General features: G+C 46.5%; 1 protein-coding gene across 1 annotated transcript in view; it reads left to right on the top strand.

The window, feature by feature from the left end:
* The window catches only part of IGF2R (insulin like growth factor 2 receptor), a 135,018-nt gene extending 125,217 nt beyond the window's left edge, over positions 1-9,801 (top strand). Inside the window, exons 45-48 of the mRNA XM_030929460.1 lie at positions 259-445; positions 5,785-5,937; positions 7,022-7,091; positions 7,955-9,801. Of these exons, the coding sequence (XP_030785320.1) occupies positions 259-445; positions 5,785-5,937; positions 7,022-7,091; positions 7,955-8,365 (821 nt within the window). The 3' untranslated portion in view covers positions 8,366-9,801. The remainder of the gene's footprint in view (positions 1-258; positions 446-5,784; positions 5,938-7,021; positions 7,092-7,954) is intronic.
* The last annotated feature ends 6,971 nt before the right edge of the window (positions 9,802-16,772 follow it).

The following is a 16,772-nucleotide window of genomic DNA, read 5'->3' as shown; positions in this document are numbered from 1 at the left end:
GTATCTTCAGTCCATCAATAAATACACGTGGTCAAAACAAAACAAAAATTCTTCAGTGCACACTGAGTAAGGGCAGGGCTTATCAATGTGCGTCGAGTGGCCTCGTAAGCTGTGAACAGAGTGGATGTGGGACATGGGGTGAAGTCACTTCTGCCTGATTTTAAGTCTTTGCAAACTTTTTAGACCATAAGGAGCTAAGCTCAGTCTGCTCGTGAAAATTGATGGTGACATGCCACGTGTGCCCTTCCTGTTTGACAGACGGCGATCTTGATGTCGTGTTTGCCTCTTCCTCTAAATGCGGAAAGGATAAGACCAAGTCTGTTTCTTCCACCATCTTCTTCCACTGTGACCCTCTGGTGGAGGACGGGATCCCTGAGTTCAGTCACGAGACTGCCGACTGCCAGTACCTCTTCTCTTGGTACACCTCAGCTGTGTGTCCTCTGGGGTGAGTATGACATCCGGACGCTTAGCATTTGTACCCCACATCCTCCCTTGAGGATAAGTGTATGTGTGTGTTTTCCCCAATGTTTTCTTGTGAAATATTCAGAACATGCACCAAAAAAATAGAGAAAATGATAGAAGCAGACCCCACATAGTCAGTGCCCTGCTCCAGAGCGTGTCAGCATCCTGCCCCTGATTTTTGGTCCATGGCTGCGTCACCTCCCACCACCCCCAGTAGCAGTGCCGTTGTTTCCTTCGTGCGTACCTTGCCCCGAATAGGGTCCAGTCAGGGCGCCCCAGGTCTGTCCCTCCACCCCTTTCCCATTGCTGCCTCCCTTTCCTTAGCTCCTGGGAGGCAGGTACTGGTGGTATCTCCTCCTTGTAATCGTGGAACATCTTGTGTCCTAATACAAATGATTGTATGGTAAAGTTTCACTTTGATTTGAGTGTAGTATTTTTATGTTTGAATGAATGGAAAGCTTACTCTGCAGATTTTGGGAATCAGCATGGGCACAGAGGCAGCAGTTTCTGCTCTGAAGGAAGGTGGCACCTCCATTGGCTGTCTTGTGTCTCACAGCCGTTTTATACTTTGCCACGAATAACATGTTGTCAGTTGCTTTCCTCTTGGATTTATTGTCTTATGTCACCCTGCCCACCATTTTATTTATTTTTATTTTTATTTTTTATTTTTTTGAGACAGAGTCTTGCTCTGTCACCCAGGCTGGAGTGCAGTGGTGTGGTCTCAGCTCACTGCAACCTCTGCCTCAGCCTCCTGAGTAGCTGGGATTACAGGCATGCGCCATTATGCCCTGCTAATTTTTGTATTTTTAGTAGAGATGGAGTTTCACCATGTTGGCCAGATAATCTGGTCTTGAACTTCTGACCTCAGATAATCTGCCTGCCTTGGCCTCCAAAAGTGCTGGCATTATAAGCGTGAGCCGTCATGCCTAGCCTGGTCCACCATTTTACATAAGCTTTTCATTCTCTGTCCTGAGACTTTAAGATCGGGGGAACATGAATTCTTTTCATGTAATTGTTTCCTTCATGCCCTGTAAAAGGGACCGTAGAGTCAGCAGATGACAGTGGTAGGGGTCATGGGGGAATAAAGATCACACATTTTACATCTTAAATCAGCACTCCCCCTGCCCACCCTTAACAATGGACATGAGCTCAGCAAAAACCAGCTTTGTCCTGTGCTGTTCAGGGCTGTGTACTTAGGGATCCTTAGCTGCACAGTCAAGGAAAGAGGCTTTTGGTTGAAATTTCACTTGTGGTATTTTCAGCTTTTGAATGTTTATGGTGTTCGGTGAGGTCATTACAAAATGAAAGGATTAAGACTGGAAGTTCTTCCTGAAAGAAGCAAAATGTGAATTTTCATAAAAGATAAAACCCAGAAGTGAACTTTCCCTGCGTTCTCTGTCATTGAGAGGCTACAACTGCCCTGAGGTGAATCCTGCCTCCTGGCATGGCAGCTGGTCTTCTGTGCGGCTGTGAGGGACCAGCCCAGGCTGGGACCCTGTCCGTGCTGAATGTTGAGAGTTGGACCTTCTGTGAGTGGGAAGAGCACCGTTTATAGGGCTCTGGTGTTTGACTCGAAAACCAGAGAGGAAGATTCTCCAGGAAGCCTCAGTTTCATGATGTGCAGAACATCAGGAACGGGAGTTATTTGAATCCCTTAGCACACTGACAAAGTAATAAGGAGTTTCAAAAAAAGAAACAGAAGTTGAAACCAAGAGCAAAAACTCAGATAGTAGATTTTGAGGGATGCAGGTGCCAGCCGGGGGTGATGTGGAATAGTGCCTGAGATTTTTTTCTTCCCCAAATGTTATCCATGTTGTACATTGTAAAATCATGTAAGCATGGCCAGATGTGGCTCACGCTTGTAATCCCAACATGTTTGGGAGGCTAAGGTGGGCAGATCACTTGAGGTCAGGGGTTCTAGACCAGCCTGGGCAACATGGTGAAACCCCGTCTCCACTAAAAATACAAAAATTAGCCAGGCGTGGTGGCACGCACACCACGAGATGGCATCACTGCGCTCCAGCCTGTGTGACAGAGCAAGACTAGATCTCAGAAAAAAAAAAAAATCATGTAACTATAACAAACAGGTAGCAATGATCGCCCTAATAGATGACCATTTTTAGTTCTTTTAGCTATTTCTTCTGGAATTTACCTCAATATTTTAAATTAGCATCCTTTATCTCATCTGTTGACTTCCTGCAATAGTAGATGAAGATAGAGCTCTCTTACACCTTCCTCCTACTTTCCAAAAATGGTTCTTTCACAATATTTGATTAAAGTCAAAAAACTTAACACAAAGTTAAAAGGCATCTACAGATGGAAGGGGCATGCTGTGTGCCCAGCACAGTTAATGATGACAAGACCCACCCACTTATGAAATACCAGGAGAGCAGGTACAAAGAAAAGACTGTAAACGCTTCAGGGGAAGCTAATTTGTTGTATTAGAAAATAATTCAAGAAAGATTAAAATACTGGAAATCCTCACTTTATATCATCGATAGGTTCTTGGAAACTACAACTTTACGTGAAACGATGTGTAGTGAAACCAGTTTTTTTTCCTCATCAACTTTATAATGAGACAGTTTTGAAGGAAATGATGTTATTCCAGGACCTCCTGTAGTCGCTTCACAGAAGGTTGCAGTTTCAAGGAACCTGTCAGCGACCCTATGAGGACACAGTGTACTGAACAACAGTGGTGTCTGAGCTGAGAGGGGTGGCAGAGTTCCTGGCTTGTAACATTTCTTACAGTGATAGCATCGTATGAAAGTAAAACCATTTTCTTGAAAGAAAGGAAGGAAGGGAGAAAAGTTAGAGTCCCTAATTGTTTGGAAGACATACTGTTAGACTTCCTGTCTTAGTATGCATGCCAGTATTTCAAGAATAACCACTAAAATAATATAGTATGTAACTTCCAAAGCAGTGGAGAAGAAAAGGAAAAGTAAAAATACTTAAATCCCCAAAGAAGACAAGGAGAAAAACAAAACAGAAATCAGACAAGTAGAAAATTCAGCCTAATATGGTAGAAATAAATCTAAATATATCTATAATCGTTAAGTATAGCTTGACTAAACTTGTCAGTTCAAAAACAAGTTGTCAAATTGGATTTCAAAAACAACTCTGTTAACAGGGAACATGCCTAAAACAAGGATAGAGAAAAGACCAAAGTCAAAGGATAAGAAAAGATACACCAGAAAATAATCTGAAAGAAAGCTGCAGTAGTTATGTTAATATAAGATAAAATAGGATATTAAAGAAAAATATTAGGGATAAAGAGAGTCATTATAATTTTAAAAGGGCTCATTTCCTAGGAAGATACAAGAATCCTAAACTTCCTTCTACCTGATAAAAAAGCCTTGATACGTACAGCAGAAATTGACAAAACTACACACAAGAAACAATGACAAATCCGCCTCGCTTAGTGATTGCTGGGTTAAGTAGACGAAGAGTAAAGCTTTTTTGGAAGATTGAGACAGCGCAGTGAAAAGCAAGATTTAATAGACGTGCATAGAACACTGTTCCCTGCAGCGGGAGAACGCTGTTTTCCCAAGCTCACATCAAACACTTAGAAAACTTGATCAAAAATTAACCACGAAGCAGGCAAATCAGCAATTTCCCTTTTTTTTTTTTTTTTTGAGACAGAGACTTGCTCTTTTGCCCAGGCTGGAGTGCAGTGGCGCGATCTTGGCTCACTGCTGCTTCTGCTTCCCAGGTTCAAGTGATTCTCATGCCTCAGCCTCCTGAGTAGCTGAGATTATGGATCTGTGCCACTACCTCCTGGCTAATTTTTGTATTTTTAGTAGAGATGGGGTTTCACCATGTTGGCCAGCTTGTCTCAAACTCCTGACATCAGGTGATCCACCTGCCTCAGCCCCCCAAAGTGCTGGGATTACAGGCCTGAGCCACTGTGCTCGACCTAAGTCAGCAAATTTCTGACGGATGCAATTAACTACATACATGATGCACTTAAGTTAGGAACCAAGAACAAACAACTGAAAACTAGAAATACATTTGAAGACTAAAACCCACTTCTGAATAATCCATTGTCCAAAGAAGAAATCAAAGGTAGAAAGTAAAATACGCTTAGAACCGAGTGATAATGTGTCTCTTGGATGCATTTCGAGTGGTCCTGAGTGGCCGGAGCTGCTTCTGGGTGAGTGGGTTTCTGGCTTGGAGGGAGATGTCTGCAGAGCTCTCAGACCTGTCTGTGGAGCGTGGTGGTGCTTTTGCCTAGAACTAGACGCCAGGCTCTCCCTGTGGTTTCTCGTCTGGCTGATGTTTTGGACTGTTTGGCTTAAGCTGAACTTAGATTGAGAGCTGCAGCCCTTGCGGCCGCGCCGGCAGGTTGGCCTGTTGCCCTCAGACTCAGTTCTTTGAGCAGCCGGCATCTTCAGCAGTGCCAGATGAGCCTCGCTGGGGTTGCCTGTTATCTTGGGCAGCACAAGAGGAATTGCTGTTTATGTGATCCTGTTCCTGTGTGTGTGGCCCCAAATGACAGAGGGCCAGAGAGATTGGTGTCAAGTTGTTATACTCTTGAGTGTCATGTGGCTCTCTGAGCACAAGCGCAAAGGGAGGTCTCCGTGGTGGTTTCTCATTTTCTGTTACTGTTGTCCTGACTCTGCTTGAGTGTTTGATGTCATGGAAATGCACTGCTTTTCCCACAAGTGTGCATGTGGGTCTTGGGTGGGAATGGTAAACACCATTGGTGAGGCAGCTGGTGTGCTGGAGAGCCTTCTCCTGGGATGGAGCAGGCTTGGAGAGAGGAGACGTGTCGGGGTCTATGCTGGGCTGTGGCTGTTCCCTGGGCCCCCATCCTGATCTGTGGCCACCCCTGGACCCTGTTCTGGCCTGTTTCTAAGGCCCCCTGGGCCCCTTACCTGTGGAGATGGTATCTCACGGCGGGCCGTGCTCACTGCTTCCAGAAGAAATTCCAAGAGGACAGAGCTTTGACCCTGGAGAGAAGTGTGGTGCTTTGGGACAGCCTCTGCCCCAGCCTGGTCCTGCTGTGGGTTGGGCCACCTAGAGGGGCCTCATCCTTCCCGCCTGTCTCCTCTGTGTTTGGGAGAATGACGGTTCATGGAGCTGGAAGCAGTGCTTTCTTGTCTGTTTTCTGACAACCCTGCCCCAAACTCATCATCAGGAACTTTTTGCAGCCCTTTTCCGTGTAGAGTGGGCCTCGTGGCCTTGTTTTCTGGGCAGGAGTAAGAATCACATGGGGTTGGGAAAGTCAGAGCTGCTCTTGCCTTGGGGACTCAGGTCTCAAGTTGTGGCCGTGGCGGCAGGACCACCCTGTGACATGGCTCCTTTTCTGTGTCGTCCTTGCAGGGTGGGCTTTGACAGCGAGAATCCTGGGGACGACGAGCAGATGCACAAGGGGCTGTCGGAGCGGAGCCAGGCGGTCGGCGCGGTGCTCAGCCTGCTGCTGGTGGCACTCACCTGCTGCCTGCTGGCCCTCCTGCTCTACAAGAAGGAGAGGAGGTGAGCGGGTGCAGGGCGAGGTGGGCTGGGTGGATGCACACCTCCCATAGCTCATCTTGACTCCGTTTTGTGGGGTTTATTTACTTATTTACTTACTTGTTTTTGAGCCCTACAACAGCAAAGGTCTCAAGTTCTTAGTTCAAAACTCTCTGGAAGCAGCCCCCCGTGTTGTGTTTTAAACGCCTTCTTTTCTGTCTGACCATGCCTGAGGCCGTCACACATCACCCGTGCTTGTGTCTTCTAGGACCATGGTCCTTTGTGTCCAAAGTTGGGTAGAACATTAAACGGCATCTTTCATGGGTGCCTTTTCCCACTGAGCAGCTGACCCCTCTGCCCCCCCATGTCATAAAAGCAAGAGTTTATTAGGCGCCTGCTATGTACCAGCTGTGATGCCATCCTTTTGCCCCACTTTGCTGGGTGAGAGGACTCGCCATGTGACTGTCAAGCAGATTTTCACATCAGGCATCAGTGTTAGTGGCTCTGGCCTGGGGGCAGGAGCTGGCCAGCTCAGGTGTTCCCTGCTGCCACTGTCATTTGCCAGCTGAGCCACAGGCCAGTGAGAGAGGTGGTCAGAAAGTACCAACTGTGGAGGTTGCAGTGAGCCAAGATCACACTACTGTACTCCAGCCTGGGCAACAGAGTGAGACACTATCTCAAAAAAAAAAAAAAAAAAAAGTACCGACTGTGTTCCTTCACACCCAAAATGCAGAGTGGGACAGAAGAAGGTCTGGGCCGGGAAGGGCATGTGATGTCCGTCCCTGTGAGCCACCATCGGGCAGGCTTTGGGGCGGCAGACCGGCGTGGTCCTGTTAGAGTCATATGTGAAAAAGTCCTTGCCCAAATGTTAAGTTGCTCTGGAGGGCCCTCTGCTGTTGGATTCCAAAGCCCATGTTCTTTCCACTCAGTCACAACAAACACCTTAGGGTATAACCTGTCACAGCGGCTGCTTATTTGTCATTCAGAATGTGGGAGAAATGCAGCCAGCCCCCTGGTGGTGCAGATGGGGGTAGGGCTGGCAGGGCTGGGGCTCTTGCCCATGCCCTCTCTACCCTGGAATAATGATTGTCTCCTTTTTATTTTATAGGGAAACAGTGATAAGTAAGCTGACCACTTGCTGCAGGAGAAGTTCCAACGTGTCCTACAAATACTCAAAGGTAATTTTCTGTGGCGGGTCTCTTGAGGGCCTGCCTCCCCAGCCCGCGCGTGCTGCGCTGTCCATGCTCTTCTTACCAGGGATGCTGAGGAAAGCAGTCACAGGCAGACTGGAATCCAGAAGGGAAAGCAACACCCGTTGCCTCAGCCGCTTATCCCAGCACAGTTTTTTTTTTTTTTTTTTTTTTAATTTTTTTCCCCTCAAGTTTCTCTCGTGGTTACAACTGATTTCTTTGAAGTATTTAATATTTAGGTTGTTTCCACTGTTTTGGGCTGTTCTTTAAAAAAACACACACACGATAGTGAAGATAGTTGTGCATCTAGCATTTGGATGATTGCTTTCAGATAAATTTCCAGAAAAGAGGCATTGTCTGGATCAAAGGACATAATGTTTGTGGTCTCAATGGGTGATGATGAATTGCTTTCTAAAACTAGGCTTTTGACTCGAGTCCCTCCTTTGACTTTCCTCTGCTGCCATGCAGTGGGTACCTTTCAGTTGATGAGTAACCCGGAAGAGCCCCTTCTCCCCCAGCGCAGCTGGTGGGTCACTGGTCTCCTTTTCGGGTCCAGGCCATCCTGAATGCCTTCTGCTTGGCCCCACCCTTGGCTGTGAGGATCCTGCCAAATGGCCCCACTGTCACCCTCCCAAACCCTCCTGCCTTGGTGCAGTCTCATTAGGGACAGGCAGGTGTTGCCAGCCCTGGTCTTCCTTTCCCTGTGAACTGGAGACGCAGTGACCGTGAGGACAGTGGGCCAGTTCTTCCCCAGCTCGTGCCAGCAGAGGGCATCCCTGATAGGGTGGATGGTGGAGCAGAATGGGGTCTCTGAGGGGGCTCACGTGGTCTCTGCTGTTGATCCCTGGCAGGTGAACAAGGAAGAAGAGACAGATGAGAACGAAACAGAGTGGCTGATGGAAGAGATCCAGCTGCCTTCTCCACGGCAGGGAAAGGAAGGGCAGGAGAACGGCCATATTACCACCAAGTCTGTGAAAGCCCTCAGCTCCCTGCATGGGGATGACCAGGACAGTGAGGATGAGGTTCTGACCATCCCAGAGGTGAAAGTTCACTCGGGCAGGGGAGCTGGGGCAGAGAGCTCCCACCCGGTGAGAAACCCACAGAGCAACACCCTTCAGGAGCGTGAGGACGATAGGGCAGGGCTGGTCAGGGGTGAGAAGGTGAGGAAAGGGAAGTCCAGGTCTGCACAGCAGAAGACAGTGAGCTCCACCAAGCTGGTGTCCTTCCATGACGACAGCGACGAGGACCTCTTACACATCTGACTCCGCAGTGCCTGCAGGGGGCACGGAGCCGCGGGACAGCCAAGCACCTCCAACCAAATAAGACTTCCACTCGATGATGCTTCTATAATTTTGCCTTTAACAAAAACTTTCAAAAGGGAAGAGTTTTCGTGATGGGGGAGAGGGTGAAGGAGGTCAGGCCCCACTCCTTCCTCATTGTTTACAGTCATTGGAATGAGGCATGGCTCAGATCGGCCACAGGGCGGTGCCTTGTACCCAGGCTTTTGCCCCAGTCCTCATTTAAAAGCGTAAGACCAGACGCATCTCAAAACAGAGGGCTGCATTCAAAGAAACCCTTGCTGCTTTAGGCCCAATAGGGTATTTAACCCCGATATATTTTAGCATTTTAATTCTCTCCCCCTATTTATTGACTTTGACAATTACTCAGGTTTGAGAAAAAGGAAAAAAAAAGAAAACAGCCACCGTTTCTTCCTGCCGGCAGGGGTGTAATGCACCGGTTTGTCCATCCTGAGATGGCGAGGCTGTCGGTGTGCGGGACAGTTTCCGGTGGGATTTTGAACTGGTCATTAATGTGTCCCCTGAGTTGGAGCTCATTCTGTCTCTTTTCTCTTTTGCTTTCTGTTTCTTAAGGGCACACACGTGCGCGCGCACACACACACATACGTGCACAGGGCCCCTGAGTGCTTAGGTTTTGGAGAGTGCGCCTGTTCTATGCCTTTAGTCAGGAATGGCTGCAGCTTTTTGCATGACATCTTCAAGCCCGGGCGTACAGAGCACATTTGTCAGTATTTCTTTCGCCGGCTGGTGAATTCAAACAACCTGCCCAAAGATTGATTTGTGTGTTTGTGTGTGTGTGTGTGTGTGTGTGTGTGTGTGTGTTTCAGTGGAGTTGAGGTGTCAGAGAAAATGAACTTTTCCAGATTTGGGGTATAGGTCTCATCTCTTCAGGTTCTCATGATACCACCTTTACTGTGCTTATTTTTTTAAGAAAAAAGTATTGATCAACCATTCGACCTATAAGAAGCCTTAATTTGCACAGTGTGTGACTTACAGAAACTGCATGAAAAATCATGGGCCAGAGCCTTGGGCCTAGCGTTGCACTTGGCCTCATGCTGGAGGGAGGCCGGGTGGGCACAGTGTGGAGGAGGAGGGAGGCCGGGCGGGCACGGCGTGGAGGAGGAGGGATGCGCTGCTGGTGTTCTTATTCTGACGGCAGCGCCTTTTCTGCCATATTTAGTGAATGACTTTTCTCGCATTGTAGAATTGTATATAGACTCTGGTGTTGTATTGCTGAGAAGCAAACCACCCTGCAGCATCCCTCAGCCTGTACCGGTTTGGCTGGCTTGTTTGATTTCAACATGAGTGTATTTTTTAAAATTGATTTTTCTCTTCATTTTTTCGATCAACTTTACTGTAAAATAAGTATTCAGCAATTTCAATAAAAGATAAATTATTAATTGGGTGTTACAGTTTTTTCCTTGATAGTGAGACGTTCCCAAGCGAGTTGCCAGTCTGCCTGCCTGTCTTTTCTGTTAGGTGACTGAATTTGGGTTCTGACTCTGGTGTTCTCGTTGACGTTGACCCTTTGTGAGGAGCACTTTCATTTTTCTCTGGAGTCTCCTGGTCATAGGTATTAACTTTGGGTCCAATCTGCCTCCCCTCAGCTCTTTCTAGATCTGATTTCTGTACCTTCTCCAGGCCAACCTCGGGGTGTGGTCCTGTTCATCAAAACAATGAACATGGAGTTCAGAGTCCAGTGAGACAATAAAGCTTTTTTGTGTGCAACCTAATCTAACATGGGAATGTTTTCTCTTGAGTAAGCTCTCTGAGTTTTCCATCTTAAATTACTCAGCAGTGACTGAGAGCTTACCTGCATGTTAACCTGGAAACAGGAAATTACTCCAGTGTTAAAAACAAACCTCTTAGACTCAACATCCTATCCTCTATCTCTTTTTTTTTCCCCATAGAGTCCAAAAACCTCAACTATCTAATTTTTCAATTATCCAATTGCAGTCACCTTTTTAAAAAAGTTATTCTTAAGGACTTTGCAATACCTTTCCTGAGGAAGACATGTCAGGGTCTTCTAAAAGTTTATGACCAAAGAAAGACTGTGGTCCTCAGGCATTGTACCCAGGGGGCTGTTGTCCAGGCCATTCCCACCTCCTGCTAAGACCATGGGGAGCCCTCTCTGTAAGGAGAGGCATATGCAGGGACCTGCCCGTCCCCTTGGTAAGCTGGATGGCAAAGAGGCGTGTTGTCTGCACCGCTGGCTGCCTGCTAATGTCGCTGTCAGTGGGGAAGGAGAAGTGACAACATGTTTGAGTGCATTTGCTTTGACTCTTAAAAACCCAAGCCTCTGAAAAAAGAGTAACTACTAGCCAGCTGTTGTTACAGATGATATTTTTAGGAAAAAATATCACGTGACAGCAAATCAGAATTGGACTCTTCAGAGAAAAATGATTTTATTGATGGAGTACAACCTGGGTATTTAGCTTCCTTTTAACAAAATTTTCTGTGCCCCTTTCTTGAGACTGTCCATGAATGACAGAGACATAGAATAAGAACTGGCGTGCTAAAGATGGAACAGGCAAACCCCACACCAAGGAAATCCATGGTGAAGTAGAAATCTGGTTCTTAGGAACATTTTAAGAGCATCTGAAGCCTGTACTTCACCAACCCTAAAATAATACATGACATGAGATGATTCCTCAGGAAGGAACATATAGACTGGAGACAACATACAGACATTAGAACTTACAGGACAACTCTTTGCCTGAATCATTTGAGACTAAGTTCCCTCCCATCACCAGGCATTCCTACAAACGAGGACCTTCACACAACTGAGATGCCACCTGGTGATTAAAGAACACTTTGGGCTGGTCCGATCCATTGTACAAGTTAAAGGACTGATGGGTACACAGATCTTACCCCTGTTGGCGATCGGGTCACAAGGGCCAGTGTGTGTGTCACCAGGAGGTCATATGGACAAGACTGGATTTCTGGAAATTACCAACTCTGAAGAATCCCATGGCTCAGGGAGGTGCACTCATGCCCTTATTTCTCTGGCTCCACTCTGTTGAGTCGTCGTTTCTTGGCCTCTTGTGTACTTGAGTCATACTTTCTGTTAGTTCTGGACGTTGTTCTATGAGAATGGGGTCAACGGGCAGGTGGTGCAGGTGAGCTGTGTGTGCAAGGCGGCAAGATTGCCATGTTGAGTTGGGGACAGTGTGGCCCGGGGGTGTTGGATAGGTAAGGCAGAAGCAAGCCCAGAACTTGGAGCCACTGTCGCAGTTAAGGATTTTGAACTTGTCCTGAAAGCAGTTGAGAGCTGTGGAAGGGCCAGATTCGGCTTTTGAGAAAGATAGTCTAGAAGAAAGTAAAGAGATGGAGACACTTCAGCATCCAGATGGGAAGCTGGGCATGGGAGCCGTGGCTGTGCTGAGCTGAGAAGCCTCAGACTGCCTGCAAGGCTCTCTCTCAGATGGGAGGAAGTCAGGTTTCTTTTTCTTTTCTTTTCTTTTCTTCCCTCCCCTCCCCTCCCCTCCCCTCCCCTCCCTTCCCTTCCCTTCCCTTTCTTTCGTTCTTCTTTCTGTCTTTCTTTCCTTTCTGTCTTTCTGTCTTTCTTTCCTTTCTGTCTTTCTTTCCTTTCTTTCCTTCCTTCCTTCTTTCCTTCCTTCCTTCCTTCCTTCCTTCCTTCCTTCCTTCCTTCCTTCCTTCCTTCCTTCCTTCCTTCCTTCCTTCCTTCCTTCCTTCCTTCCTTCCTTTCCTTTCCTTTCCTTTTTTTTCTTTCCTTTCTTTCTTTCCTTTCTTTCCTTTTTCCTTCCTTTCCTTTCCTTTTTCCTTTCCTTTTTCCTTTCCTTTTTCCTTTCCTTTCCTTTCCTTTCGTTTCCTTCTAGATGGAGTCACTCTGTCGCCAAGCTGGAGTGCAGTGCCGTGATCTCGGCTCACTGCAATCTCTGCCTCCTGGGTTCAAGGGATTCTCCTGCCTCAGCCTCCCTAGTAGCTGGCATTATAGGCACGTACCACCATGCCCGACTAATGTTTGTATTTTTAGTAGAGATGGGTTTTCACCATGTTGGCCAGGATGGTCTCAATCTCCTGACCTCGTGATCCACCTGCCTTGGCCTCCCAAAGTGCTGGGATTACAAGTGTGAGCCACCGCACCTGGCCAGGTCTTTTTCTTAAAGAGGGACAGACTGAAGGTAGGCTGTGAATGGTCAGTTATTTGTATTTCTTTACCTTTTATGCTATTTTGTAGTTTGACCAGTTTGCAAATGGAATTGAATAAAAAGTAATTGATAATGTCGTTTTGATGCCCAGTGTTTGAGGGACACACAATCTATTGAATGGGGTTATTGGTTGTCACTTGTCACACCTGGGAAAGTAAAAATAAAATGAGGGAGGCTCACAGCCCAGGTGAGGTCACCTGGCGCCACTCAGCACCAACCTGGAGAAAGCAGCCTTGGGATGCTGGCCTTGGTGGCAACCAAGAAGTGATGGTGGGTTGCTCAAGGTAGGGTGGAGCACAGAGCCCTGGAAGGAAGCAGGAAGTCAGGTTCAAGAAAGGACTGGTGGCCTTGCCCTTGGCTTCAGGGTTTTATTTTTCTTTAAGACATTTTGAGACAACGTGTAGACATGTGAACTTACAGGACAAAGAACTCTTTTACCCTGAATCATTTGAGACTAAGTCCCATCACCAGGCATTCCTACAAATGAGGACCTTCATACGACTAAGATGCCACCATCAGAACCACAATGTGTGGGGACGGTACTGCCAGCTAAGCCTCAATGCTGTTTCAGTGTTGACAGCTGTCACAATGATGCCCTTTTCAGTAGAGGAGCCTGTGATGGTCATGTGTTGCATTTGATCATTGTGCCATTTGGTTTACTTCTGTCTGGAAAGTTTCTCCTTTCTGTAACCTCCATGACCTTGACACATGAGGTCACTCTTCTCACCCGCCTCACCTCTGGGAGGGGTGCCTGCTTTGCTCTGCCCCACCCAGCGGCTTTAGGGCTCAGCTGTTCAGGAACAATTAGGGAGAGGGTCCTTGGGTCTAACTGCAAAATCATACTTGAACTAGAAAACCTTGGCATAGGCATGGGTTGTCATATAGCAACATTTTCCAAAGTGTGCCCCATGGAACACTTGTTCTGTATGTTGTTAACAGATGTTTTGCAAAAACTGAAAAGAACCTGAGCTCTAAGTTTGGGAAATGCTGAATTAAAGTGAAACAGCTTTTCTTGGTATGAGACCTCTCAGAGTCTTTAAAGGAGAGTTGCTGAACGAAATCACGATAGAAAATGGCCAGCAGGCCTCCAGCTATGCAGCAATTCCTGGACATTTGCCTGTGTTGCCTGGGAGAGCTGGTGGCCTGTGGACCATCCACTGGGAAATTCCCTTCTGTGGCGAGGTTCTGTTGTTTTCCAGAGGCTCCCACGGAGCATGCTGGGGGGGTGGACTGTATGAGACCACACCGTTGATGAGCAGTGAGGCCCAAACAGGTATATGAAAAAAATGCTCAGCACCACTGATCATCAGGCAAATGCACATCATAAACACAGTGAGACATTGCCTCACACCTGCCAGAATGGCTACTGTCAGAAAGACAAAAGACAACAAATGTGGGTGAGGATGTGGAGAAAAGCGAACACCTGTCCACCTTTGGTGGGAATGTAAATTGGTACAGCCATTATGGAAAGCAGGAAGTTCCTCAAAAACAAAAACAGCTACCAGCAGTCCCACATCTGGATGTATGTCCAAAAGAGATGAAGTCAGTACCTTGAAGAGATCTCTAAGAGATCTCTGCAGCCCCTGTTCATCGCAGCATTATTCACAATAGTCAAGATAGGGAAACAACATCAGGGTCTACTGACAAATGAAGAAAGATGGATCAAGAAAATGTGTGTATGTAGACACACACAATGGAATACTAAGTCTTGAAGGAAATCCTGTCATTTGTGACAACATGGATGAGCTGGGAGAACATGCTAAGTGAAATAAGCCAGACACGGAAATAAAAATTCCGCATGATCTCACTTATATGTGGAATCTAAAAAGGTTGGACTCAGAAGCAGAGAGTGAAATATGGTGGTGACCAAAGGCCAGAGGGTGCGGGATGTGAACAGATGTTGGTGAAAGGGTACAGAGGTTCAGCTATGCAGCATGAATGAGTTCTGGAGATCCACTGTGCAGCATGATAACTACAATACTGCTTTGTGTATTTAAAATTTTCAGAGAGAGTAGATCTTGTGTTCTTTCCCCGCTCCAAATAAAAGGAAATTATTTGAGGTATGTTTAGCTTGATTGGGGCAATGATTTGGTAATGATACATATCTCAAAACATCATGTCATACACCGTTAAGTATACAGTCGACCCTTGAACAATACAGGGAACTCTGTGGGTCCACTTATATGCGGATTTTTTTTTTCAGTAAAAGTTACACTTGGTGTGTCTGCCCCTCCTTCTACCTCTTCCGCCTCTGGCACCCTTGACACAGCAAGACCAAACCCCCACTTCCTCCTCCCCCTCCTCAGCCTACACAGGGTGAAGACAAGGATGAAGACCTTTATGATGATCCACTTCCACTTAATATATAATAAATATATTTTCTCCTCATGACTTTCTTAAAACGTTTTCTGTATTTTATTGTAAGAATATAGTATATAATACAACATCCAAAATATGTGCTAATTGACTATTTTTTTATTGGTAAGGCTTCTGGTCAACAGTAGGCTATGTTAGTTGTTAACTTTTAGGGGAGTCAAAGTTATCTGGGGGTTTTCGATTGTGTGTGGGGTCCGTGCTCCTAATCCCTGGGTTATTCAAGGGTCAATTCTACATAATTTTTCTGTCCATTACACCTCAGTAAAGCTGGATGAAAGCAAAAACCGAAATCCTACGGAGGCTAAGAGAAAATCAGTACGTGCCACTCCAGCACCCGTTCTCCCCAGAGGCAGTCTCCACTTCCTCCCCTCAGCTTTGTCCCCTGTCAACTTAAGATGAGGTTCACAAATTTGAAAAAGAAAGCTTTATTTCTTGTAAAGGGTCATAGCCTGCAAAATCGCCATCCTGGCAGGCTGTGTGTACCTCTGGCAGAGACCAAAGGCAGGCACTTGGAGAGAGGGAAGGATGAGACAGGAATTTATGCTGAATGGGTTGGCCAAGTATACATATTCAACAGGTTATGGGGGGAGCTATGAATATTCATGATGGGGACATGCACATGCATAATAAACAACCATTCCTGTTACATACGCCCCATGATCACTTTGGGGTGGAGACTTAACATTTAAATGCATTATAGTTAGGCCCTATGTGTCACAAGGTGAAGCAGGGACATGAACGCCCTCAGTGCATGCCTCAGTAAGCTGGACAGGACCAGTCCATGCTTTGTGGTCTCTTACCAGGAGAAAGTCCCTGAAATCAGGCTTTTGTTGAATCAAAGCTATAGTTATGGCTGGTAGAGCAGGGGGTCAGTTAGTCTGCATCTGGCCATAGGTGGTGAGCTGAAATTGTTGCTGTATTGCTGATCTCCAGGCTCCTGCTTATTTAGCTGCCAGAGAAAAAGGGAAAACAAACAAAAAACAAAACAACAAAACTTTGTGGCAGTTAGAACCCAGTTTATTTTTTAAGTGTAGGAGTGCCTGACTTAACCCTTGCCTGGCATGGCCGTAGGTCGTTTTTAATTTGGCATCTTATTGCCACAGAGTCTGTTCTGTCATCTTATGATCTATATTTTAACACCACCAACAGAGTTCTCTCTCCTTCGGGTCAGAGTCTCTTAAGTTAACCTTGGCATTGACGCTGCTGAAATACTGGAGCCATTGAACTGACACTTCTGACCTGTTCCTACGCTATCTTCCCACCTTTGGGTGCTGAGGTAGATTGCTATGGGTTGAACTATATTCCCCAAAATTCACATGTTTGAACTCCTAACCCCAGTACTTCAGAATGTGACCTTATTTGGAGATAGTGTCTTTAAAGAGATAATTGAGTTAAAATGAGATTATATGAATGGGATGTAATTTAATGTATGTGTCTTTATAAGATGAGGAGATTAGGATGCAGACACGCACAGAGGCATGGCCAACTGGAAGCCAAGGAGAAAGGCCTCAGAAGAAGCCAAACCTGCCCACATCTTGATCTCGAACTCCCAGCCTCCAGAAGTATGAGAAAACAAATTGTTGAAATTACGCGGTCCGTGGTACTTTATGGCAGCCTAAGCAAACTAGCCCAGACACACCCAACAACCTTCCCACTGCCAGTCACACCATGTGTGTACATACATGCTGGGCGCTCCCCAAGGCCCTGTGCCTCTGGGAGAGTACACAGAACCCCATGTCATGATTCCTCCCATCGGAGCTGAAGGAAGCCAGAACATGCTGACCTGCAACGTCCTACTTTAGCCTAAGGATTATTTGGCACTG

This window comes from Rhinopithecus roxellana, chromosome 4 (assembly GCF_007565055.1).
Source record: "Rhinopithecus roxellana isolate Shanxi Qingling chromosome 4, ASM756505v1, whole genome shotgun sequence".
NCBI classification, from domain to species: Eukaryota; Metazoa; Chordata; class Mammalia; order Primates; family Cercopithecidae; genus Rhinopithecus; species Rhinopithecus roxellana.
Note: the sequence above shows the minus strand (reverse complement) of the source record. Positions and strands in the feature narration are given on the sequence as shown.